This window comes from Sphaerodactylus townsendi, linkage group LG01, assembly GCF_021028975.2.
Source record: "Sphaerodactylus townsendi isolate TG3544 linkage group LG01, MPM_Stown_v2.3, whole genome shotgun sequence".
NCBI lineage: Eukaryota > Metazoa > Chordata > Lepidosauria > Squamata > Sphaerodactylidae > Sphaerodactylus > Sphaerodactylus townsendi.
The window spans coordinates 80835155-80859743 of NC_059425.1; the positions used below are offsets into that span (position 1 = coordinate 80835155).

The 24589-nt window shown below is 41.4% G+C and overlaps 1 protein-coding gene across 6 annotated transcripts; it reads right to left on the reverse strand.

Annotated features, from left to right (window-relative positions):
* Positions 1-16086: 16086 nt before the first annotated feature.
* ZBTB18 (zinc finger and BTB domain containing 18) lies at positions 16087-24115 on the reverse strand. 6 transcript variants are annotated; one of them, XM_048485047.1, is made up of 4 exons: positions 23753-24115; positions 22945-23000; positions 21297-21380; positions 16087-19582 (listed from the first exon to the last, which is right to left on the reverse strand). In XM_048485047.1, exons 2-4 carry the CDS (start codon positions 22964-22966, stop codon positions 18000-18002), a joined length of 1689 nt encoding a protein of 562 aa, XP_048341004.1. In that variant the 5' UTR covers positions 22967-23000; positions 23753-24115; the 3' UTR covers positions 16087-17999. The 6 variants fall into 6 exon arrangements, with proteins under 6 accessions (XP_048341004.1, XP_048341039.1, XP_048341028.1 ...); XM_048485082.1 differs by lacking the exon at positions 22945-23000; XM_048485071.1 differs by lacking the exon at positions 21297-21380.
* Positions 24116-24589: the final 474 nt, after the last annotated feature.

Genomic DNA, 24589 nt, shown 5'->3' on the forward strand with positions numbered 1-24589 from the left:
CGTGGAGCCACAGTGCAAGGGCAGAAGAGCCGCATGCGGCTCTCGAGCCGCAGGTTCCCTACCCCTGATTTAGGAGGTAGGTGGTCAGTTTATTTTTTAATTTGTAAACCACTCTCCCTATCAAACAGCCTCAGAATGGCAAAAAATAATAATTCATAAAATTATAACAATATATAACAATGCAAATTTGCTATGGCACCTTTCCAAATACATTCCAGAGAGAGCTAAGTCTAGTAAAACCAAACAAAGCAAGAAACAACAGGAAAAAGAAAAAATATAAAAGAAATATAAATATATATCACTAAAGGATCAATACTTCATGCATCTGATGAAGTGAGGAGTGGTTCACAAGAGTTTATGCTAGAATAAACTGTGTGAGTCTTTAAGGTGTCACTGAACTTCTGTTTAATTATTAGTGAGTAATCCAGTATATCCTTATGGTTTAAGCATATCCTTATGCTCATCAAAATTATGTAGTTTTTGTTGCTCATGATAACCTTCCACTTACTTGTTTTAGAGAAAATGACAGTTCAGCATTACCTAAATAGATTTTTAAAGGTGAAATGTGATTGGTCTGATGTGATGGAAATCTCCCAATAACTGCATGCTTATTGCTCCAAGGAATGCTGTGCTGATGTCCTCAAGTAACCTTTGCCACAGCTTACAGCAGCAGATTTCTAATGACAGGGGACAGACCACCAAGAAAGGGGGGGGGAACAAATGTAGGGATAAGAATAACAATTACACAAGGGGAAAGTAGCTCAAATCTGAAACTGCAAAACAGTTTTGTTTCTTGGAGGGTTTTTTTTTGTTCCAGTCTCTTCATCTGTTTCTGGTAAGATGCCAGTGCACATTTCTACAGGGCATGACAATGGGGTGATGGAGCAAAGTAGGAAATATGAGAAAACTCCGTGGTGCAAGGGAGCAATGCCACTCAAATTGCAGAGCAATTTGGAAGGTGAGAAAGATTAGAAGGTTTGCACACAGCATTTGGCTCATAAATTGTCTTGAGTGCCTTGCCAATCACCTTAAGATGATCTCTTTGTTCAATTTTGAAAGCAGCTACAAGCAAAGAAGAAAGCATAGTAGTAATTAATTGAGCTTACCTAAAAGCAACATGGTCACGGGCAGAGCCAAAATCAAACTTGAAATGCATAAAGTGGGGTAGAAACACACAAAATATTAATACATCTCAACTAAAGTATGATCTTAATTTGAAAATAATCCAAGCTTTTGAAATATTGGCCCAAATGGAGTCATGCAACTCTCCCAAGTGATGCTCAGACACAATTAACCAAGAGTGGAAGAAATGTGTGCCTTTAATTGTAGAACAGCTTAAAAGACATCTCTGTACTTCCTCCATGGGGATTTTATGGTTTGAGCACCAAAAAGGCACTTGCTGCTGATTTGGGAGATTAAAACTTATTTATTCATTTAAAACATTTCTAATCTGCCTTTTCAGAGTCCTGCTTGAGGCAGCTTAGACTTAAAAACCACAATATTAAAACTAAGGCCGTTTCCGCATGGGCCAAAAACGGCAGCCTGGGGGCGGTAAAAACGCCGCCCCCAGGCTGCCGTTCGCACAGGCGGCACTGCTGAAACGCAGCAGCGCCAACATGGCTGCCCTTCCCCTCCCTCAGGGCGGCGTCAGGCCGCCCTAAAAAACAACCCTTTAAAGGGTTGTTTTTGAGGGAACAGTGTCTTCCCGGCGGAGCGGTGCGAACAGCGCCGCCGGGAACACGCTGTTTCCCTTCCCTTTCCCACTCACCTTGTCCCTGTCGTCGGCCTGCTGGCCTCTGCACTTCCTCCCTCACTGTCCTCTGGCCCCTGCAGGTCGGGGGGCAGCGTGGGCGGTGCTGGAGAGGCCAGCAGGCTGCTGGCCAGGTGGACAAGGTGAGTGGGAAAGGGAAGGGGGCAGAGGCGGCTCCATGCGGAGCCGCCTGTCATCCGCCGGCCTCTCCTGAGGCCGCCCGCACGCTTGCGTGCGAACGGCCTCCGCCCCCACACTGGCAGAATTCTTGCCGGCGTGGGGGCGCCTGGGGGGCCGTGCGGAAACGGCCAAAAGCTGTATCACTGGAGAAGTCAGTTACTTAAAATATCAAGGGCCCAAACAGTTTAAAGCTAAGTCAAAGGCAGCATCTTAAACAGATCCAGCAAGGGAAGGCCGACGTAAACCAAACAGAACTGGAAAAATATGTCCCGCCTACACACACATAAGGTCTGTCAATGTATAGTAATACCATGTGTTATATGCCCACCTCATAGATGTCTAGAGACTTACAAAAAGAAAATTAAAAACGTGGACTTCAGTTGTTGCAAATATTAGCATGACTATGATGAGTACTATGCTGAGATGTGAAACAAGAGGTACATTTTGCACTTTTGACACATACATCTGGAAAACTGTCCCTTTCTTTTAAATATTTTTTTTCACACTCCTTTGCCAAAGGATACAAAACTGTTCATAAAGTGGTGGTATGAAGGGAAGAGAGAATGTATCCCTGGTTCCACAACAACTGGCTAATTTTCTTTTCCTTGACTTATGCATAGATAACAAGTTGATGTGGAATATAGTTGGGGCATGTGCATGAATTCACACCTCACTGAAATGTATGGCATTACTTTTAATAACATCCAAACTGAAATGTGTACCCACTTCCACAACTCCAACTAGCTTGACAACTCAAGAAGTTGCAAGCCTCATTGTATAGCACTAGCAAGTAAAAGTTATACAACAAACACTGGCCCAGTGACCTAAGCAATAGACATGCATTTCTTCTTCCCCCTTCATACTAAAGTCTTACTTTGCTCTGAGTGATGTCATCATATAGCCTATTGGATTTGATTATGCAGCACCATGACAGAGCATGTCTGTTATACAGTTCTTTCAAGGTAAGAAATAGCACTGGAGCAACAGCAGATTAAGTATGAAACTTGCATGAAAACATGGAAGACACAAGTTGCATTGTGAACTCTTTCATGTTAATTTTAAAAAAGTTTTAAAATTTGGCTCAGTAAATGGTCTTGATCCTGCATGTGTTTATTGATGCACTAACTCAGGAAGACCAAAAGGAAGTATTTACCTAAAATGTGCATTTATTTCTGAATGTTTCAGGGCTGTTGTAAATAATTTTATATAGATTGTTTTTACTGGCCATCAGACAGAAGAAAATCTCAAACGGCTAAGAAGAATAAATCCTGATCCTCACTTAACCCTCAAGTGTCATATCATGTGGTTTATACTCTGGAACAACATACCTGGTTCACAAAATCCCACTGTGAGTAACAGATGAACCAGAGAAGAGAAAATGAAGCTGACACTATGTTTGGGACATGATTTTATTCTGCTTGAAATCAATTTCAATGCATATGTTTACAATATCGGCAATAATAATTATTAAATATAGCAAAATACCTCCAAACTTGGCTCTTAGTATAATTGTACTTCTAGTGCGAAGAAAAAAAAATCTGAAGTTTTGACAGTGTGCCACTTCCTCCTCCCCCAGCTTTTAACAGAAACAGCCTCCAGTGAAATAATCCAAGCTGTGTTCAAGAAGTTGGCAAGTGGGTCCAATTAAATGTGGTTTTAGCGTATTCTGGCATTTGCATATCTAGTGTGCCAAGATGTAACGTTTAAAAAAAAAATCCTGCTTTTGTCCAGACACAGTGAAACAGATAATACTGCATTTTCAAAAAATGAAATTAAGTTCTGTTATCCCATTCTCAGTTGGTGAGGTGCTACTAAGTGGCATATTTTCCCATACGTTACTTGTGAATTGATAAGAGATGATGATGTACCAACACCATTCCTTATTTTCCTGTCCCTCTTTTCAGGAAATTATTTTTCTCTTTTTAAAGATCTTTTTTAAAAAACTTATATTCTGATCCAACTGTAACTGAATAGGTTAAGCTATGTTAGTCTAAATATCATTTGTTCAGAACCTGTTCAAGATTTATAGCTGCCTTAATGAGAGAGAGGGATTTTCTTTTTGATATTTTCATATAATCTTTGCATTTGCTCACCATGGTCAGCAAAAGGACAAATGGGAGATCCCCATTTAGTTTAAACATTGCCCAGTTAAATGTGGTCTTCCTGTCTTGCTTAGCTGTTAGAAGCCTAGAGCAAAAGACGACCAAATAATTTCATAGTTGAAAATAAATTCCAAGGGTCCAAATGTTTCCATGGACAAAGACCCCATCTCTGCTTGTGTACTAATTTTAAATGAATGCAGGATCTCACCACACAGAATCCTCAAACCTTTTATTAAATTAGCCGTGGGACCACAGTCTCAGCAAAACTCCCAATTTCTATCTGTGCAGTGGAGCAGTTAATTTCTTTTGGATTCAGCCTATGGCATCAAGCTGCTTTTCTCCCTATTTAAGAATGAAATCGTCACCCAAACAAACAATTAAATAATCAACAAATAAGAATATTTAACCAAAAATAAACATAGGGAAACTATCAGGATCCCCAAGCTACAAATTAACTTCATCCAAGCACAAAAGGAGGTTGAGTCACCCACTAAGCAAATGAGAAATGAAATGTATTCTGGTTTTGAATTTAGCTATGGCACAGACATTGAATAAATATGCAGATGCCCTTAGAAGTCAGAGCCTAAAGTTCTCATGGATGATTAGTTAAATTCAGTGTAATTCCCAACAAATAAAATGATGTGGATATTGACGACCATCTTTAAATGCCTTCATATGTGACCCAAAGAACCCCTTTTATTCTGAAATGCATCACTTATGAATGCAAACAGTGGAAGAAAGCTATTTTAAAATGAAATGCCCATTTCATTTCATGTATTGTTAACAAACATAGAAAATGCACACACACAAAAATTAAGTGTCACTTGTGGAAAATGGGCAGAAGCCCAAGCCACTCAAGTTAATGACCTTTGACTTTGATGCATGAGCATAAATGACTGCTGATTTTTATGTATTAGCTTTAAGAGAGAAAAGGGGGAAATAAATACTGCAAGGGGTGAAATACTGCTCTACAGACACTGGATGGCAGGTGCTTTATTGTGACAATTCTGATAAATATTTTCAACTTGCTTCTCAATTAACCAGGTCAATAAATGGAGTGCTTTAGTGCTGAGAGGAACTCATATCTTTTTAGTCAAATCTTTCTTGTGTTTGTCCTAATGGTCTGCCTAATAAGAAAGGAACTATGTTCTATAAGTGTACTATGAATACTGAGAGGAATGAGACAGAAGGGGGGCTAAAAGGGAGAAGTAGCAGAAACTTTAATTCTTTTTGCACCAGCTAATTCTCCTCAGAAATATTTCTCAGATTTCCACTAACCCACCCCTGCTGGGCTTCTTCCAGTCTCAGAGTCTGGCTGAGAGTCTGGCTGAGAGTAAATGGAGTAAATGGTAACAGGAGTTGCAGGGGCAGGGGGCTATTTGTAGGGAGGAAATCAACTGGCAAGGCAAAGCTTTTACCCTGCAAACACCTGTGAGGCCTCGAAAATAGCATTACAAAGCCAATACAGTTTTGAACTCCTTGTATACTCCATAGCCTGTTCATAGAACTAGTCTTTGAAATACCAGGTGTGTTGTTGCCAGTCCATATCATAGCTGAAGAGTCTAGCAGTCCTTGTAACAGAGAGGGCTATCACCATGCATAATCCTCTACATTGCTCTAGTCTATCACATGCTCCTGATTGAAGTCAGGAATGGCACAATATAAGTCCTCTACAAGACCAATACAACCGCTACCATAGAAAAAGCATGACCTTCCTACTTGTCAAGCTATTAGAATCTAGACGGCTTGTGACATTCAGCAACATTTAAAGACCTAATTATGAATAAATAAGATTTTTTTAAAGCAGTGAATTTTAGGAAGAAAAAGAGTTTGGATTTATACCCTGCTTTTCTCAATCATAAAGACTCTCAAAGTGGCTTACAAACTCCTTTCCTTCCTCTCCACACAAGAGACACTTTGTGAGGTTGGTGACGCTGAGAGAGTTCAGAGAAAAATGTGATTAGCTCAGGGTCACCCAGCAGGCTTCATGTGTAGGAGTGGGGAATCTAACCCAGTTCTCCAGATTAGAGTCCACCACTCTCAACCACTATACCATGCTGGTGCTCAAGCATTTATAATTTAAAAATAGCTCCTAACTATATTGTTATTGTACAAAATACATGGCAGCCATGTATCACTGTCGGTGTTGGTCTACATCACCATCGAGCCCCAACCAGGGGCCTAGGATGTTGTGACGTATTGGTGAAGGATGTTTGCGGAGCCCAGCAGTGCGGCTTTTTGAAATTGACAGATGTTGATTTTGTCTATGGCCGTTTCCACACGGGCAATCAATGACGTCGTGGAAACGGGAAAAGAAACGTCAGAACGAGAGCGTTCGCACGCGCAGCGACGGAGGTGCGCAGTCGCGCCGTCGCGAATACGCTTACCCGGAGCGAGGACGCCATATTCAAAAAACGCTTCGAAGCGCTCCTTTTCCATATGTGACGCACCGAAGCCGCAGTCGTGCGAACCGGCGCCACGGATGCGTTCTCAAACATGGCGCCTGCCAAACAATCTCCCGCAGTAGCGGTGGCCATTTTGGGAAGGATGAACTACTCCAGCGGCCATGATGGTGAGGTCAGCAGCCGCACTTTGACAGAGCTCCTCTTCAAGTGGCGTTGAGAGTCACGCAGTCGTGCAGCTGTGAAGCCACATGATTGCACAGCTACACAACCTTGAGTCCGAAGGGCGGCGAGGCGCCCCCCGGGCAGACAACGCTGCTGCCTTGATTGAGATCACGCATAACGGGACGCAAGGGTGGAGCCATGGTCTAAGAGACTTCCCCTGTGCCCAATGGGGAGGGGGGAAAGTGTCTGTCCATCCCACTGTCAGTTGTGGGCTTCCTGCCATTGGCCAGGAAGTTTGGAAAACCTACCCAGCAGACTGTATTGCAGACGCACATCAGATACCACAGCATCAGGTGGATTTGGCTGGTGACTCTGTGTGTTTGCCCACTCCAACAATGCCCAATGAAAGGGCACCTGCCGAGCGGCAGCCTGGAAGAGGAGTCGCTTGGAGAGACAGGGAGACCCGTGACCTGTTGGACATATGGGGAGACCCACAAGTGCAGCGTTCCCTCGCTACGAGCCAACGGAACATAGACATCTTTCAGCAGATAGCCCAGCAGATGACAGCTCGGGGCCACCGCCGGAAAGCCATTGAGTGCCGCACAAAAACAAAAGCCATGCGGTACGAATTCAAGCGTGTGCAGCAGCATAACCGAGGGACAGGAAATGAGAGAGCCACCTGTCCCTACTTTGATGAGCTGCAGCGTATACTGAGAGTGGATGTGAGTGTTCAGCCTGGACGAGTGGCAAGAACCTACACCCTGCCAGCCCCACAGAGGGGCAGAGGGGCAGCACGTCGCCACACCAGCACCACAGTACAGGAGGACAATTCAGAGGAGCCACCCTCAGCTGCTACAGGCACCCCAGCACCCAGCAGCCCTGCGGACTTAGGTGAGAGAGGAGGTTCCGCCCTCCACCTTGTTAAACACAAACTGGCATCCCAGAATGGCTGCCTACCCCTCCCTCCCTGTGAATGCATGAACCATGGGAACCAGAAGCCACACTGAGTTCTACTGACTGCTGCTCCCCCGCAGCACAGCTGGCCCAGCTGATAAGTGTAAGTATGTGCTGGGCAACAGGGAGGAATGGGGCACGTCAGGGTCACTGCCAAGGCCACTGGCATGCTGCCAGCCTCTGCCTCACAGAGGTGTGGTGCTCCTTCCATCCAGCAACCCCCCCTAATGAAAGTCACTTACTGTGTCCCACAGACATAACTGCCACCCAAGAGACAGACCCTCGTGAAGGACCATCCACACGGCCCCCCTCAGTTGCCTCAGGTAAGTGGCCACCCCACCTGGCTGTACCTGCAGAGGGGAGAAGGGCTTCCTGTGTGTGCCTCATACAAGGATCCAGATATTTCGCGATCTTTTCACGTTGTTTTTCGTAGACCCTACTGTTGTTGGGTATTGCGATATCAATGATCCACACCTTTTCTGGTTCAAAGATGACAATGTCGGGTGTGCTGCAAGACTTTGTATACGAAAGTTCTACAGTGTCTTGGCTTGCTGATTTTTGAGGACTTTTTCAGTTTGATGTTCCCAACAGTTGTTAGAGGTGGGCAAGTCATAATTTTTGCAAATGTTCCATTATTATTATCATCATCATCATCATCATCATTATTATCATCATCATCATCATTATTATCATCATCATCATCATCATTATTATTATTATTTCATATACTGCCCAACCCTCGAAGGGCTCTGGGCGGCAATGTTAGCAGGACAAACACCCCTTTGATTGGCCAAATAAATGTGTGCCTTTGGCAAACATATTCAGTTTGTAGGGCTGTTCATTTTCAGTAATCATTCTGTATCTAGAACAAGTAACCTGATTAGAAATATGGATGATCCCTGAGGAATAATTGCATATGATTTGAAATACAGAAAAGGGACTGCTTTCTCCTGCATTTCTTAACTGAAACATAGCACACAAGTGTTTCTACAAACTACAAATGGTCATGCTATGTGCTCATGTGATCCAATTGACCTAAATAATTGTATAAGAATTCTAAAAAGCAGACTATTAGTGCAATTCTAAAGAGAGTTACTCCATTCTAAACCCATTCATTTCAATAGGTGTAAACTAGTGTAACTCTACATAGTGGTATGTGTTTACAATACAACCAGAGAAACTTCAGTATATAATTGTCACATACCTGAACTACTCTGGTCTCTAATCTGACTGAATTCCAACTCTCTGCTTATGCATATGAAAGATCAAAGGTTACTGACCATGTTTAAAGATGTGTTGGGTACTGGAGTCTGATCTTTAATATTAAGCATTGAATCTGTTGCATACTTGCTACACTGTAGAATGTATTCTCAGATTTGCATTGCATATTTAACTGTCAAACTTGCTCCCATTTGGAATGCTCAAAATCTTCAGAGGAAGATCTCAGATAGGTGCAGTTGGTAATCAGTGGTGCATGGCCCTAGGGACATGGGGTAACACATGTCCCCAGGTGCATGCCTTTTGGTCACATAGGGGACGCCAAATGCCCCCACCCCCACATGACCAAACGGTCTGTGCCTTTGGCCAGAGGCGAGGAGCTGAGCCAGTCCCTAGGAGCTAGCTGCAGACCGCGGCACCTGGCGCCCGGCTCAGCTTCTCGCCTCCAGCCAGAGGCGCAAAGCTGAGCAAGCTGCCGGAGCTCCCCAGCCGGGGAAGGAAGGACTGGGAGCCCCTGCAGCCCCGGTAGGTAGCTCAGCTTTTCGCCTCTGGTTGGAGGCAAGAAGCTGAGCCGGCCACCAGGGCTCCCAGGCCTGCCTTCCCCAGCTGGGGAGGGCAGGACTTAGAGCTCCTGCCTACCTGACAGGAGAGGCCTCACACACAATGGGAGGCCTCTCCCCCAAAGGTGCGCCCTGCAGGGGGGAGTCTTGCCTCCCCATTCCTGCCTTCCCCGGCTGGGGAGGGAAGGACTGGGAGCCCCTGCATCCCCGGTGGCTGGATGGAGGCAAGTAGCTGAGCCAGCCACTGGAGCGCCCAGTCCTGTCTTCCCCAACTGGGGAGAGAAGGACTGGGAGCCCCTGCAGCCCTGGCAGCTGGCTCAGTTTCTCACCCAGGCTCCCAGTCCTGCCTTCCCTGGCAGGGAGGCGGGGTGTGTGTGTGCGCTCTGACTGACGGAAGGGGGCATGAAGGGGGAGATTGCCTGGAGCAAGTGTTGACTCCAGGCACCGTTTCTCCCCCATACACCTCTGTTGGTAATATAACCTCATATTATATTTTATAACATGGGCTCAGGTCAGTCATTTACCAGGCTAGTGATAACCTTAATGTGATAGAATGGTCATACCCCCTTCCCCCATGCAGATGATATATGATGGGGTACTTCAAAAGGGTGCACAATTTGAGATACTCCCATATTTTATTTTCAAATGCAACAATACAAAGCTGCAGGGTAGGGAAATGGCAGATGAGGAAAGATTAAGTGCTCACTCCTTACACACCACTTCTGGCCTTCCTCACTAGAAATCGTTTTTCTAAAAAGGGCCAAAGTGCTTTTTTTCCTTTTTGTTTTTTGCCATCAAGTCACATCAGACTTATGGTGACCCCTAGTGTGGGTTTCAAGGCAAGAGACATTGAGAGGTGGTTTGCCATTGCCTGCCTCTGCGTCATGACCCTAGTATTTCTTCCAGGTCTTCCATCCACATTCTTGCCAGGGTTGACCCTGCTTAGCTTCGGAGATCTCATGAAATCCAGCTAGCCTGGGCTATCCAGGCCAGGACAGAATGCTATAGTTACAAACATTTTGGACTTAACAAGGGTTATTAAAGACATGTCTTCTCTCAGCAGTAGCTTGGTCTCCAAGAGGGGATCAGAGGCCATTTCCTTGCTAGAATGTAGGAGGCAGTACAAGAAAGAATGTTTCAAATGGGCACATGCTAATAAGGGGCTTTACTTTGTAATATCTTCTAGTTTTGAGTTCTTTGACAAGAAAGAGACAAAGCAGTTCATTTTTATGAAACTATGAGCCACCCTGAATCTTGGAAGTGAGAATGTGCAGGATATAAACTATAAAATAAATCAATAAATCTTTGGTATTAAATCTTTCGCCCTTGCTAACCTGATTAAATTTCTGAAGCTTCGTAGGGTCCGCCATTGTTAGCATTAGGATGAGAGACTACCAAGGAATGCCAGGGTCATAATGCAGATCATATTATGCCTTGAAAACTCCACAGGATCACCACTTCACAGCAAAAGAAAAAAAATTATTACAAGCTCCAAGTCTTGATGCCTAAGCATCACTTTAAAAATGAAGCTACTCCTTTCCTGTTTTAAACCCTTAATTTGTCTGTAAGAGTTAATAAGTAATACATAAACATAAAATGAACATCTTTGCCTCTGAATAAATTACTCATTCAGGTTTTTATAGGAATTGGAGAAAGGATATTGTCCACAGTTCGATGGACCTATATTACCTTATATTCACAAGGTTTCCCCTGATTAATGATGAAAAACTGCTTTGCATTCAGATGAATTAGTCATGTTTCTTCCACAAGCTGATTACATAACTGCAAGGTATTTCAGAACAATGATAGTGCAATGCTATGCAGAGTTGCTTTACACCAAGCCCATTTCCGTTATACCAAAACAGATAAATATGTTAGAGCCTATACAAAATCTTCAACCCCAATTGATTAGAATTTTGTTTATTTGCAAAGGTTACATTGGCTACTACAAGAAAGCACTCTTGAAACCAACCAGGTTTTCTAACGGTGAAAAGGGGAGGAAGGGGGTCCCTCTTTGCCCGCCAAAAGACAATATTTGAGATTGTGGGATCTGCTTGGACAAAAGCCTTGTGGAACAGGGGCTTAAATGAGGAGGGAATTTACAGAGCGAGCAAAAAACAATCTATCTGGATCCAACACATTAACTATTTTAAAGCACACTTCATAGCTGTAAGCAATCACTTCTTTAATTGCTGCTGCACATCAGTGGGGTGATGGAAATGGGGTGCATGGAACACACCAGACACCAGTAAATTAATGGCATTTGTTTTGACAGGAGGGAAAAAAGAGTAGTTTCTTTTCCCTACAGTGACTTTTAAGCTAAATAATATTTTCTTAAAATGGCTGTTTACTTATAAGATCATTGACCATACTTTTAATTTTCCAAAAAAACCCACCTCACCAGGAGTCTAGTAGTACCTTAAAGACTAACATCAATAGAAAGAACAATAGCCAGCTTTCATAGGTAACAGTGTAATGCAAAACCCTAAAAATAAAAGTATGATTATATAACAAGTCTATTCAGAACATGGATGTATCTCTATTTCTTCCTGGTTTGAAAATACCTCTGTTCTTAAAAATGCTGTTTAAACATCTGTTTAAAAGTGCTGTTTAAAACTTGGATAGACATCTGACAATGTATAAATGTGTGTTCTGATAATCCTGAATTTAAGAACCACAGGCTATTTTGCATCTATTAAACCACATTTTAGAAAACGATAAAAGAATATAAGCCAGCTCTCCTATTGAAGTATTCTTCGTGGGAGATGAATGAAATCACTTTCTGTGCTCCTGCAAGCTTCTATTTGCCAGTGGTGACTATACAGAAAAAAAATCTTAATATTGCGCTGCCTACCTACATATTCTGTGGAAATGTATCAGAACTATAGGTCAATCCATACTTCAATAACTTTAATTAGGTCTAAATTTTCCATAAAGGCAATCTCCAAGTACAGAAACAAGAATTTAAGTTTTTTTTTAAAAAAAATAACCCAAACAGCACTTTAATTTTGTGATCAGAGATTGTTTATGTATAGAAAACATGGTGTTAAACATGCTTAATATTGATTGTTCATTGTGTTTACAAAAGTTCAAGGATAATCTTCAAAATCTAGACAAGAGTTAGGTCTTAAACTCCAAAAATTCTTTACTTTCTTTTATATTTAATTTTCCAATTTTTAGGTTAGTTTTTAGGTTACTGCCTGTTTTTTCATGAGGGACAGATTCTCTCAAGTTGTGATTTGTATGTAATTTACTCAGTATAAATTGTTTTACTAATTTAAGAATGGATTCTATTAACTAGTCCCTAAAAATTAAAGCTATTCTGTGTTAATCTATATTTTGGCATTTGTTGTACATATGAAAAAAAAATCCATGTTACAGAGCAGATTAATTCCAGAAACAATGGGAATGTCAAAGCAGCCACTACAGGAATTCATACAATCTGCCAGCCACATGAAGGGATTTCAGACATCTTATATGCGATGTTTAAGAGAATGCCATCTACAAAGTTTATGCTTGAATCTCTTCCCACCTCATTAGTATAGTAGTGTGCAGTGTAGATCTGAAAAGTCTGGAATAAGAATTTATTTTTATTAATCCTTTCTGCTTGGCAAAACACCAGGCCCAAGTTTTATGCCATACCAAGAAATTATGATGTTTTTAAGAACCTCTAAATTGAAATTTAGCAGAATTTAAGAGAAAAGAGGCAACTTGAGTTTATTGGATGCTCAGTAGGCTGACTTTGGAGACATCTAACAAATATAAGCGACATTTTAACAGACGACAAGTAAGAGCATCCATCACAAACCTAAAAGCTAAATGGATACTACACAATTAGAATTTATCTGTATATAATGAAAATACCATTTTACTAATTTAACACCTGAAGTATAGGATGTCAAAGAGTGGTTAAATTAAAAAAACAAAAACAAAACCTCCCTAATTTTGCTGTATCAATTGGTGCTGAAGCATCTCTCCTGGACTAACAAGCCTCAACTTTTTGCCTTAGCTATTAAAAGCAAAGCCTAAACTTTTATTGAAGTACCACTCAACAGAGTACTTTTAGTACTGAAAAATCTTAACACGGTAAAAAGCAGTACTTTTTTTCAAACCTGGATAAAAATGAGTGGTTTTATAATCGGTCATCTCTTGCACCATCCAACAGGTTTAGCTGGGAGTTTATCACACTGGAAGGATAAACGGACTAACTACATTCTGTTTCTGAATGGCAGTTGCAGTGTAGTGAAAGAAGTCAGTTCTTCAACCTTCTGCTTTAGGATCTTAGAAACAGATTTGTTTTGTAAGAGTAAAATTTCTAATTTCAGTGTTCTAAATTATCCACATTAGTATTCAATGTAAAATATCAAATGGCTACAACAGGCAGTATTTATAATATAGCTGTAACTTCATTACCTTTTTATAATCTTCAACATACTAACCAATTTTTACATTTTCAACAAAGAAGCATTTGGATAGTAGCAATTCTGTGATCATGTTTAATATAAACAAGTAATGATAACTAGATTAGTAACTATAACAAAACTCTCCATTTATCAGAATAATCTAGCCTGCTTCAGTGCCACAACACTGATAGCTGGCTTCATTTTAAACGTTTTAATTTGAAACAGTTTTTAATTTTTTTTTCATCTTAAATTTTAAATAGATTCATCTTTAGGAAAAATCTGCTCTCTTCTGAATGCTGGCAATGTTGTACAATGAAGTAGCATTTAAAACATAAATGAAAATATGTTCCAAATAGAATTCTGCATCAACATTTATTCCTCCTCCCTTAAAAGACAGTTTATAACTAGGTTTGAGGATGCTGAAGTCACAAAACACCCACGATCTTATTATAAAGCTCATAACTTTGGTTAAGTGCTTATTTTTCAAATACCGCTTTAGCAGCAAAGCAAATATTTTAATTCAGCAGGAAAAGTGAACCTCAGCATACTTCCTAAACAGGTGAACTAATGCAGCTGCTAGAATGAGCAACAGCAAAACAAATAGAATGTTTTCTTTTCCACTGTGTAAAACACTTTTCAAAATGAAATTCTTGCATAATTGTTTAGCAGAGCAATAAAATCTGTTCTTGACCCCCTTTCTGCCCTCCACCTCATCTACACGTGTAACTATTAAAAGCCTCAATTAAAAGCAAGCATCATGCAACAAGTGCAGTACAAAATATGGCATGTGTGCCCGTGCATGCGCACAAGAGATGAGTGAGCTAATTTTTTCCACATTAAATATATTGTACACTTTAACAATTACTAGCAAAAGCATCACTCTTCTTTCTTTAAAAGTGCATGATTCATGCAAGTTTGAAACTTTATTTTTAATAGTGATCTTGGTAACCTTCTACATTCTTCAGACAAAGACTGATTTCAAAGGTAATTACCTACTATACTCTAACTTTTTAGGATTAGAATGTTGTAAAGTTCAGTGCCATTGTCAATTGATGGTTAAAAAAGAAAACCTGTTCAGCAGACCTTCAATCCCAAATATGAGAAATTTGATTCCTATATGCAATCAGGTGTTTTACTACTATTTCCATGATCTACAAATGTTTTGCTAGAGAATGTTAAAGTTCTTATAATCTACAAAGTCATACAAATTTAAAATGTAAGGTGCCACCATATACTCATGGGAAAAATCATTTAGGAAACAAGCTCTTAGAAATGTTACAGGTGCAAACACACATTCTTTACCTGCCCCTTAAATAAAATACTGCAAAACTTGGTATTTCTTTTAATTAAAACTGCTTACATTGGTTGGAGGAAGAGCTAGAATGATTGAGCAAAGCAATATTTCCAAATTCATGCTTACTAGAAAACGTCAGAGATGCTTGCTTCCCATTTCCCTCTCCTTCACCATTTTACTTTAAACGTCATTTGGAAAGTTGTTCATTTCAAAGAAATAAGCCTTTAAAAATTTTATTACATGTTTTTAGAACAATAACTTTTATTTGTAATGAGCAATAATAAAATTCAAAGTAATGGAATATTCAGAATATGCAAACTCTGGTATAGTTGAAAAAAACTTAAGGAAACGGTTATGTTTCTAAAAATTCAGTTCTCTTGACGTATACGGAGGATAGTAAGCCATTTATTTGATACATATGATACTCAGCAATGAAACGCGCTCGGCTTTATGGAAACTGCACTAGTCCAAATGGCAATAAAGCTTTTCTGCAGCAAGTATTTTATAAGCACCTTAGCCCAAGCTCCTAAAATAGTTTGATATTGATCAGGATCACACCTCCAGCTCATCACTTAATCAACAGCATATTCTGGACTATGGAATCTCTAAAGTAATTCTGTCTGTTTCAAAGGTATCCCTAGACATTTTTTTAAACCAACCTGTTCCAACAGGGCAAGACAAATGCACCAGTTTGACACTGCACAATGAAGAGTGGTTTGGGTTATTTTTGATAACCACAATTAAATTTTAATGGATGTGAGTCCTTATCTAACCATTTTTCAAATTAAGAACCCCTCCCTCCACACACATAATAAATTGTCTATTTAAAATTAATCAGCTTTGAAAAATCTTTCAGAGCATTAGCCTTTATATCGCTTTGAACAGTGTTCTAAAACTTTGGGAATATCACAGTAACTTTTTTCACTGCAGGATAACAGAAAATTACACACAAATCATTTGGACAGTAAGCCCATTCCATAGTCAACAAGATTACTCTGTACATATTCATATTATCTAAAATATTCTTTCAGTGGTGAAAAAGGGGAGAAGACAACTAATTGAGTTCTCAGTATGTATAATTTATTGCAGTTAGCACACAGTTTAAAAATTCACCAACACACCAATAGTACAAAACTAAACAGCATTATAAGTTATTCCCCCTCCCTCTCAGGAAAATAAAACATACTATGATTGTCAAAGCTAGATGTCAGTCTAATTTTTAGAACAAAGAATAATGTGAAACTAAAGGCCAAAAAGAAAAACCCCAAAACAATCACTCACAACTACAAAAAAAATCCAAAAGTAGTCCATTTTTCTCAGATATTGATTGTCTTTTTCTAAATTAATAAAAAGAATGATTTTAAAACCTATAAACTATTCAAGTAACTAAAAATAATGCTCCAAGGCCATTTCACAGCTTTTTTGTTTTGTTTTAAATGCCTTTACAGCCAAATTAACATACATTTGACCAAAATATTTCCAAAACAGTCCAGCAATACACAATGGAGTTTTCCATTCAGTTTCTTAAGCACAAAAATAGGCTATGTTTACAGTAGTTAAGGCGATCAAATCTGAAACAAAAGCAGAAGGGAAAAAAAAAACAATTTTCCATGCTACTCCCATAGACCTTATTTGTAAGTGCAAGACAGGAAAACAAACACTGTGCAAAATGCTTTTGCCCTGTGAGTTCATCATTAAAACCACACACCAGGCTGCAGTCTCTGCTACTTGGATACACAGGTCATAACCATCCCCCAACTTTTCTCCCACCATTCCCGCACTGCACCCCATGTCAATCAAGGTTTTCTAGTCCTTTCAGCCTGGGGCTTTTTCACTCGAAAGAATCCTTTCAAGGGGTGAAAAAAATGAATGACCTATTGTTAATTTGTGCGGCAGGAATTCTAAAAATGCTCATATGGCTAATGTATGCACCTAAGTTGGAGTTGGCATGGGTTTTGTGCAATCAGATTTTTTTTTGATAAATGTACACTGCACATGCAAATCTCTAAGCCTGTTTGTAAACATTACTATCTTCCTTTACATAGCTAAATCAACATGTAGCTTTTGTTCAACTTAAAAGACAGTGGGCAATTAACTTAAATTATATAAAATAAAAGACAGTGCATTTATGTTCTTCGTAACACCAATTTTTCCAGTGGTGTTTTTTCCTATAAAAATTAAATAAGTTTTAAAACTCACTCATTGAAGTTATACAATGCAAACAAAGACAAAAATATACTGAAACGCATGCATTTCCATAGCGTTAATATTTACTTTTCAAGATTCAACTGAAAGCGTTAACACAACTTGTCAATTTTCTTGACAACCCCTAACCCATTTAATCAATTACAGTATACAACAGTAATTCACATTTTTAAATGCAGTTTGCAACTGCTGAAGCTGCAACATCCTTTTTCATCCCAAGCACACTTTCACACAGTCCAGCAATTCCAGTGTATTTTTGAAAATCTGGTGTTTTTTTTTTTAAATTGGGAACTGTTGTAATACACAAGTAGAATAATAGCTGCTTATTTAAAAATAGATACTCCAGCATTTCAGATATTTACCATTCGGGTCTAAGAGCATTCACGTTTCCCAGTTAAAAAAGATGCATGCAGTTTTAAAAATGTAAACAATTTGGTAACACACTGGAGGAGATCTGTCTTTTTAAAATTGAATTTGAAATGATGCAGTAAGGTTAAACAAACCTAATAATCACACTTCTTCATTCGTAGTTTTGTTTAAAAGAAGTACTTACTTGATGGAGAAACAAGGGGAAAATTTGACTTAAGTCTCATTTCTATAGTTCATACCACTAGAGCACTAAAGTAGTGAAATGTTCATGCCGCCTTAAAGTGCAAAAAACAAGCTAATGGTCAAACTTTCAGCGCAAGGAAACAAGACTGCTTTTAGACTGTACCACAACTATATAGATTTATACGTGTGTATATATATTATATATATAAAAATTCTATTTCCAAAGTTCTTGCGAGCTATCTTCTAATGTCCAGTCTCTGACAGTAGGTAAGCTCAGTGCTTCACTTTTGACAGACAACGAGTTCACCAATTCACAGTGAAACTTCCGAATGTGTCTGTAAAGGTCTCCAGACTGTGTGAACCTGCGCTCACACCACTTACAAGCATGCGGCTTCTCCCGTGTGTGAACTACAGCATGGCGGCTCAGATTGTGGGAGTATTGGAAGCTCTTTCCACACTGGGTGCAAGTGTAGGGTTTTTCACCTGAATGAGTCCTCTCGTGGCGCTTCAAAGTGTACATGCAAGAAAAAGTCTTACCACACAAGGAGCAGGTCGGGACATTGACATCAGTAGCAGGCTTGCTGCGGATCCCGTCCTGCTCTCGAAAGTGCGTACTTAAGTGAATCTGCAGAATGTGGGGACTAGGAAAAACTTTGTTGCAGAGGGGGCACATAAAAATTTGGCCTGCAGGGTTAAGTATGTTTGACACATAAGGGAGCAGACTGCTGTCCATATTCCCTTCCACCTGAACTCTTTCGTTCTCTGGAGTTATCATTTCATCATCACTTGCTTTGTCCTCCCTATCTAGCTCCCTCAAAACAGAATCTTCCCTCATAGGAGCCAAATGGGCTGGCTCATAAGGTACCCTGTTATTAGTGCTCACACTTTCTTTCACAGTACTATGTTCCATGTCATAGTCATTTGTGCCAACGTCACTTTCATCACAGGAAGCCTCTTTCTCCACCTTCACCTGTACCAGGTTGTTTCTAATCATGTCCTGTGAAGAGAAATAAGAACTGTTCAAATTCTCAACTCCAGAAAGGCTGGACTTGACAGACAAGTCCAGGACACAGTCAACATCTGCTGAATCCCTCATGGAGGTGACAGACCTCTGGGACAAAGACTCTGTTGAGCTACAGGGGCTGGCTACTGTTTTTCCAGCTGCTGTTGTGTGTGTCTCTGCCTCTCCGCAGCTCTGGGGAATGCCTGCTGAGTCTGAGGGCAATCTCATCCACATGTTCCCAGGCTCAGATGCCAAGTCCCTTTTGCTAGGCAGGATGCTCAATTTTTCATCTTCTCCTTCATCTTCATCACTGGGTATATCTCCCGCCATGTGGCTACTGCCATCAGAGAGGCTCTCCACTTTGTCCGAACAACTCGAGGCATCTTCCTCCTTTTTTGTACTGTCTGCCTCTGTGGTGGCTTTTTCTTTTAGCTTCTTTTTGCAGACTTTGACAATATCATACATGTGGAGATAACTGGCAGCTGCTAACACATCTTCAATGGGTAAGTCTTTGAACTGGAGTTTCCCTTCATACATGAATTCAAGCAGGAGAGCGAAAGCTGGGGCTGTAACAATGTCGCTGTTCAGATGAACAATGTCTCTTTTGTCCAGCTGGTCCTTGTAAAATAGGTGGAAATACATGCTGCATGAAGCCAGTACAGCTCTATGTGCTCGGAATTGGGCATCTCCTACCAGAACAGTGCAGTCACAAAGAAAACCCTGATGCCTCTGCTCGCTCAGACACTGTAGCAAATGCCTACTATGGTCAGGAAACTCCATGCTGTCTTCATAACCTAGAAGCAAAAAGATTTAATTAAAACACTAATAAGAATCATAATGTTATGTGAACACATTTTCTCATTTGCTACTGTAACAACTTCTACTGACAGGAACAGTTATTTTAAAAAAACTACAAGATCTAATGATATTAGTAACATGCAACAAATGATATGGATACACTAGAAAACTTTTCATGGGTTCTTTCTGTTTAATTATTTTCTCACCCAAAATTCTACAGTTATACTAGCAAACAGTTCTTTTAACAATACATAAATAAATTTTGAAAGAAATAATGTATTTGCAAAATTTAATGTTGTTACAGATGTTTTGTATGAAAGAAAAAGCAAGTATTTGGGACGTAACATTCACAGAAAAAGATAACCAAAATGACTTCTAAAATACTTGGGGAAAATGAATTATGGCCTTTTCCATTTTCTTTGAAAAAATAATTCTGATTAACATACAAAAGCTTCAAAAATACACTAACATTTGAACAAATTGACAGTTTCAAAGAAGAATCCCCAGCTGAGGATTCTAACTACGATAACTGGTAGTGTGCTTTTGCTGATATGTAGTAAAGATAAAAAGGATTCAACAAGATTTAATACTTCCTATTTGCTAGGCACTACTGTTAATGATGGTATGTGTAACTTTTCTCTTTTGAAGGGAAAGATTTCAAAAAGGCACATTCAAAGTTTTTACTTTGATCTTAACTATTTTCCTCATTTCTGTGGTACACAGTTAAAGTTGTTCTAGAGCAGTTGCATCTTTGGAAAGGAAGAGAAAGATTCCTGTCCCGAGTATATTCTATAAAATACTACTGCTAGAATAAAGCAAGAAGATTTACAATACAATCACTTTAAGTGCCTCATAGCCAACATCAATCCTAATCCTTAAGAGGGCTAAAAATAAAGATTGGAGGGCAGCTCACAAGGTAGCTGTGATCAAATTAGGAGGCTGAAAGGACAGAGAGGGACGAAGAAGGAAGCTTATAAACATCTGATCCAGCTGACTGTGGCCATATGGCAGCTGCTGCCCAGATAAAGAGATTAAGAATAGAGGAGTGCGATTACAGCTGTCTGGCCAATTCAGGCAGCTCAAATCTACAAGTTCTAAATTAGTCGTGAATACAAAAACCTTCCCTCAAACAGTTATTGTTGTACTGAAATAAACTTCAATATACATCTGAGAAAAAAAAAGGAGAACACAAGTTATTCTCAGGGTGGAGTTGGGGATCTAAAATTGTACACAAAAAGGATTTCTGTTTTTCAAAAACAGAAGGTTTCCATAGTTCTCAGTAGCCGGGTCTTTAAGTAAAAGTCACTATGCAAAAAACATGGATAGTATATACTTTAGATTCTATCTTGCATCTCTCTTAAACACCTTATATTTATTTCTTCCATCTCAGGAAGCAGTGCTATTAGAACATATTGTCAAAATTATCCCCCCAATACACACACAAACACACTATGAATTGTTTTTTCTGTGTTTGAGAATAGAGGGCTATATATTTTAAAGAGTTTCTCACAGAACTGCATAAGAACAGACAACCCAAGCCAGTACATATGCCAAGCCTCAATTGCCATAAGAACTCTCATCGCTTCTACAATGAATTGCACTTATTCTATCCAAACCTTGTTAAACAAGTAATGGGATTTTTACTTTCAAATTAAATAAACACACACCAAAAGAAAAACCACACTGTAGCTTGCCTACTGCTATTCCTACCTTTAGTACACATAAACCTGATTAAGTCCTTTTGTCCGAGTCTTGCTGGCTCCAGGTCTGTCAGTTCAGTGGAAAAAAAGCAGACTAAGAGAGAGACAGATGCAAAGTGGAGATGATGTTAGAGAGGAATGAGATACCTTCCCTACACACAGATCTGCACACACACTAACTCCCTGTCTGTGTGTTAGAATAAAAGGCTGAGGGATGGCAGGCTGTCAGCTGCTCTGACATCATGTTCAGATGGAAATGCTACCTCCAGCTGTGCTCCTTTTAATGCCATATGCTACTCCTCTACACTCCTGCCACCAGCTTTTTCTTCGGATAACTTTTCTTGTCTGTTAGTATAAACAAAATACTTCAAAGTCTCTTTTTTCAAAACTTTCTAACAGAGAAAAGTTAAAAACAACAACAACAAAACCTTAAACATATGGGGCTCCACTGCTTACACAGTATATAGCATCCCTTCTGTCATAACTTTGCCAAGTTTTTTATACATTAAGAACTTACTCAAGCCACACTATTCCATTTTTATTCAACTCAGAGGTTAGACAGAAGTAACTTTTTAAAAACTAGCAGGTTTAACTAATGCACAGTTCACTACTTCTACAGATTTAGAGATTATTTTTAACTGTACAGATATTAACGTAATCACACTTTCCACAAGCATTTTGTTTATTCGAAAAAAAGCAACAACTTGCTGCTTAGCAATTCATACGCAGTGATTAAACTTAGTTCTTGCAAACAATGTGAAAAGTTGGTAGTGCAAACTCAAATTGCACTGCAGGTTTTGGACTTGCAAAACATGGTCTTTCCAGGATAGGGAATTAAAGAAAGTATTCATCTTTCTCATTTGACTTTCCTCCCTTGCAATTGGATAATGTTGGTCAAATAATGAGTTGCTCAGATATCAACCAATATTTTTTGTGGTACAAAATCTTCAAAGACATTAGGCTTGTTTTTGTTGTCTTCAGATGCAACAGTACTGCAACTTACATTGGCACTAAGTTATTACTGCTTTTATTTTCAAGGTTTATAAAAACCTGTTTCTGACAGGAGGATGGAAGAATGTTATGGCTTCCTTTTCTCTGACAGGGAAGAATTTTAGTAATGAATGGGGTTTTATGGTAAAATGGAATGAGTTGTTCCAAGACCACAGAATGAGGATGTCAACAGTTTGATTTTCTTATTTCATCAATTAACTCAACGCTCAACAAATTTCTCAACAACGTCTACTCATAATTATATATCCCTGCTCTACTTAATGATCTACCAACCAATACATCTCCAATCCTGTGGCCACCATTCTAAAGGGATACACTTAAAAAAAATAGAGTAGACCAGTGGATCCATACATCATGGCAGATTAACACATTTTCCTTTCACTCTTCTTAAAGATGCTAAATTGAAGATTAAGACAACTATTACTTAATCTATCCCTCTGACATTTTGTAAAGTGTGCAGAGATCACAGCAAGTCAAATTTGGGGGTGGGGAACAGAAGCACAGACAGGAAAGAAGGAAGCAGTCAAATACAGACACAAACCAGATCACAGCAGCCAAAGCAACAACAAAAGGAAAGTAACTACAAGAGTTGAACACAAGACCCCAGCTGGGAAGGCAGCTCTCTCTTTACTCTTCTCATTTCTTACCCCCTTGTCTCCACAGCTGCATTGCTCCTCACATCCCCTCCCCTCGACCTTCTGAGCTGCAAAGTGAAAAACACACTGGTCCTATCCCACACAAAGGAGTCCCCTTTCTGTTCTCCCATCTGCTCCTGAGCGCAGCCTAGCCCCCCACCCCACCCCACAGCAAAACTCCTCTTTTCCCTTGGCACATGAGAAACTTGCAAAGTTAGAAGCTGATCCTTTCCCATCCCATGTTTACAGTAACCTGCTTTGTACTTTCCCTTTTGTTCTGCACCCCCTGCTCCAGAAGAGCTTCTCACACACCTGCTCTCACTGCCTCCCCTTCTGGTCCAGACCAGGCTCCTCTCCCTCCTGACCTATGAAGCTGCTGCCCCCCCCCCCACACACACACTCCTCACACACCCCTCAGACTTCTGCTTCTTCCTGATGGAAGTCACTTTCAGAAGCAGATGCCACCTCCGCCTGCCGCCGGCTCACTTCCTCCAAGCCCTTCCCCTACCTGTTAACCCCCTTCTCCCTACGGCCCAGTTACCTTCAGCCTGATTCCCCGTGTTCTCATCTAACCCCTCCAGGCCGCCTTCTGCCACCCCCACATGAGCTGAGACCCTGAGAACTTGAGCCGATTTTCTCGCACGGGCCGCTTCTCTACTCGCCCCACAGACGCCCCCCCCCCGGGCAGCGACCCGCCAGCAACGGCTGACCACCCCTCCCCGGAACAACCTGCTGCTCGCCTCCCTGCCTCATCGCCCTACCAGCAGCTCCCCTCTCCCCTTCGCCTGAGAGTCCCATCAGGGGCAAGGTCGGGACTCACACTCTGGAGAGGCCCCCAAGTCCCAGCCGCGCTCCTCCCTGCGCCACCACAGCCGGCCGCCACCCCCTCCGCCACTCCGGGCTCCCCGTGCCCCCCGCCCGGCGTCCCGCTCGCTCCCCGCCCCACAGGCAGCCAGGGAGTGAGGGACCACCAAGAGGGGCACCAAGAGCGGGAGGGGGAGGAAGGGGAGGGCGGGAGGAAGGGGGGGCCGCACCGCCTCAGCGGTTCCACATAGCAGCGCCCCACAGCAGCCCAGGCCGGCAGAGCGGGAGGGGGCGGGGGGCCTGGCGCACGCAGCGCAGGAGCAGCACAGCAGCAGCAGTGGCGGCGGCGGCGGCGGCACAGACGGGCCCGGGCTGCGGCAGCCAGATGTTTCCTTCTCTCCCCCCCCCCACCAGTTTCCCTGACAGGCAGTACGACCAGCCCATCGCAGGGCCTTCTCCAATCAGAGGGGAGCTGACAGACCCGCAGGGCCCGCCCAATGACAAGGGGAGGAAGCCAAGAAGACTCCGGGCTCTGGCTAATCACGGGTGGGGGTGGGGTTAGCGCTCCTCGAGCCCGGCATAAGGCGAGTTGCTGGGGCCAGAGGAGGGCGGGGCCTCGTGGTCCCGGGTCAGTCCTTTCTCCGGCTGCTGCAGTCTCCTCGACCCCCGGAGAAGAGGCAGGGCCGGCGGAGTGCCCGTCGCTCCCTCGTCTCTCTGGGCGCAGTGCGCGGCGGGGATTCATGGTCCTGGGTCTGCGGTGGGATAGGAAAAGCGCCAGGTTATTGGCGGCCCCGGCCTGTCTAAGAGTTGGGCTGGGACCGAAGACCTGCGAGGCGTCCACTTGTATCTCGCC

Coding starts and splice junctions, on each gene's coding strand:
- ZBTB18 (XM_048485047.1), bottom strand. CDS start 22,966: ATGCAGCTGTGGAGACAAGGGG. Junction 21,381..22,944: donor GCAGCTGTGGAGACAAGGGG/GTAAGAAATGAG, acceptor TCTCTCTCTTAG/TCTGCTTTTTTTCCACTGAA. Junction 19,583..21,296: donor CAGGTTTATGTGTACTAAAG/GTAGGAATAGCA, acceptor TTTTGCTTCTAG/GTTATGAAGACAGCATGGAG.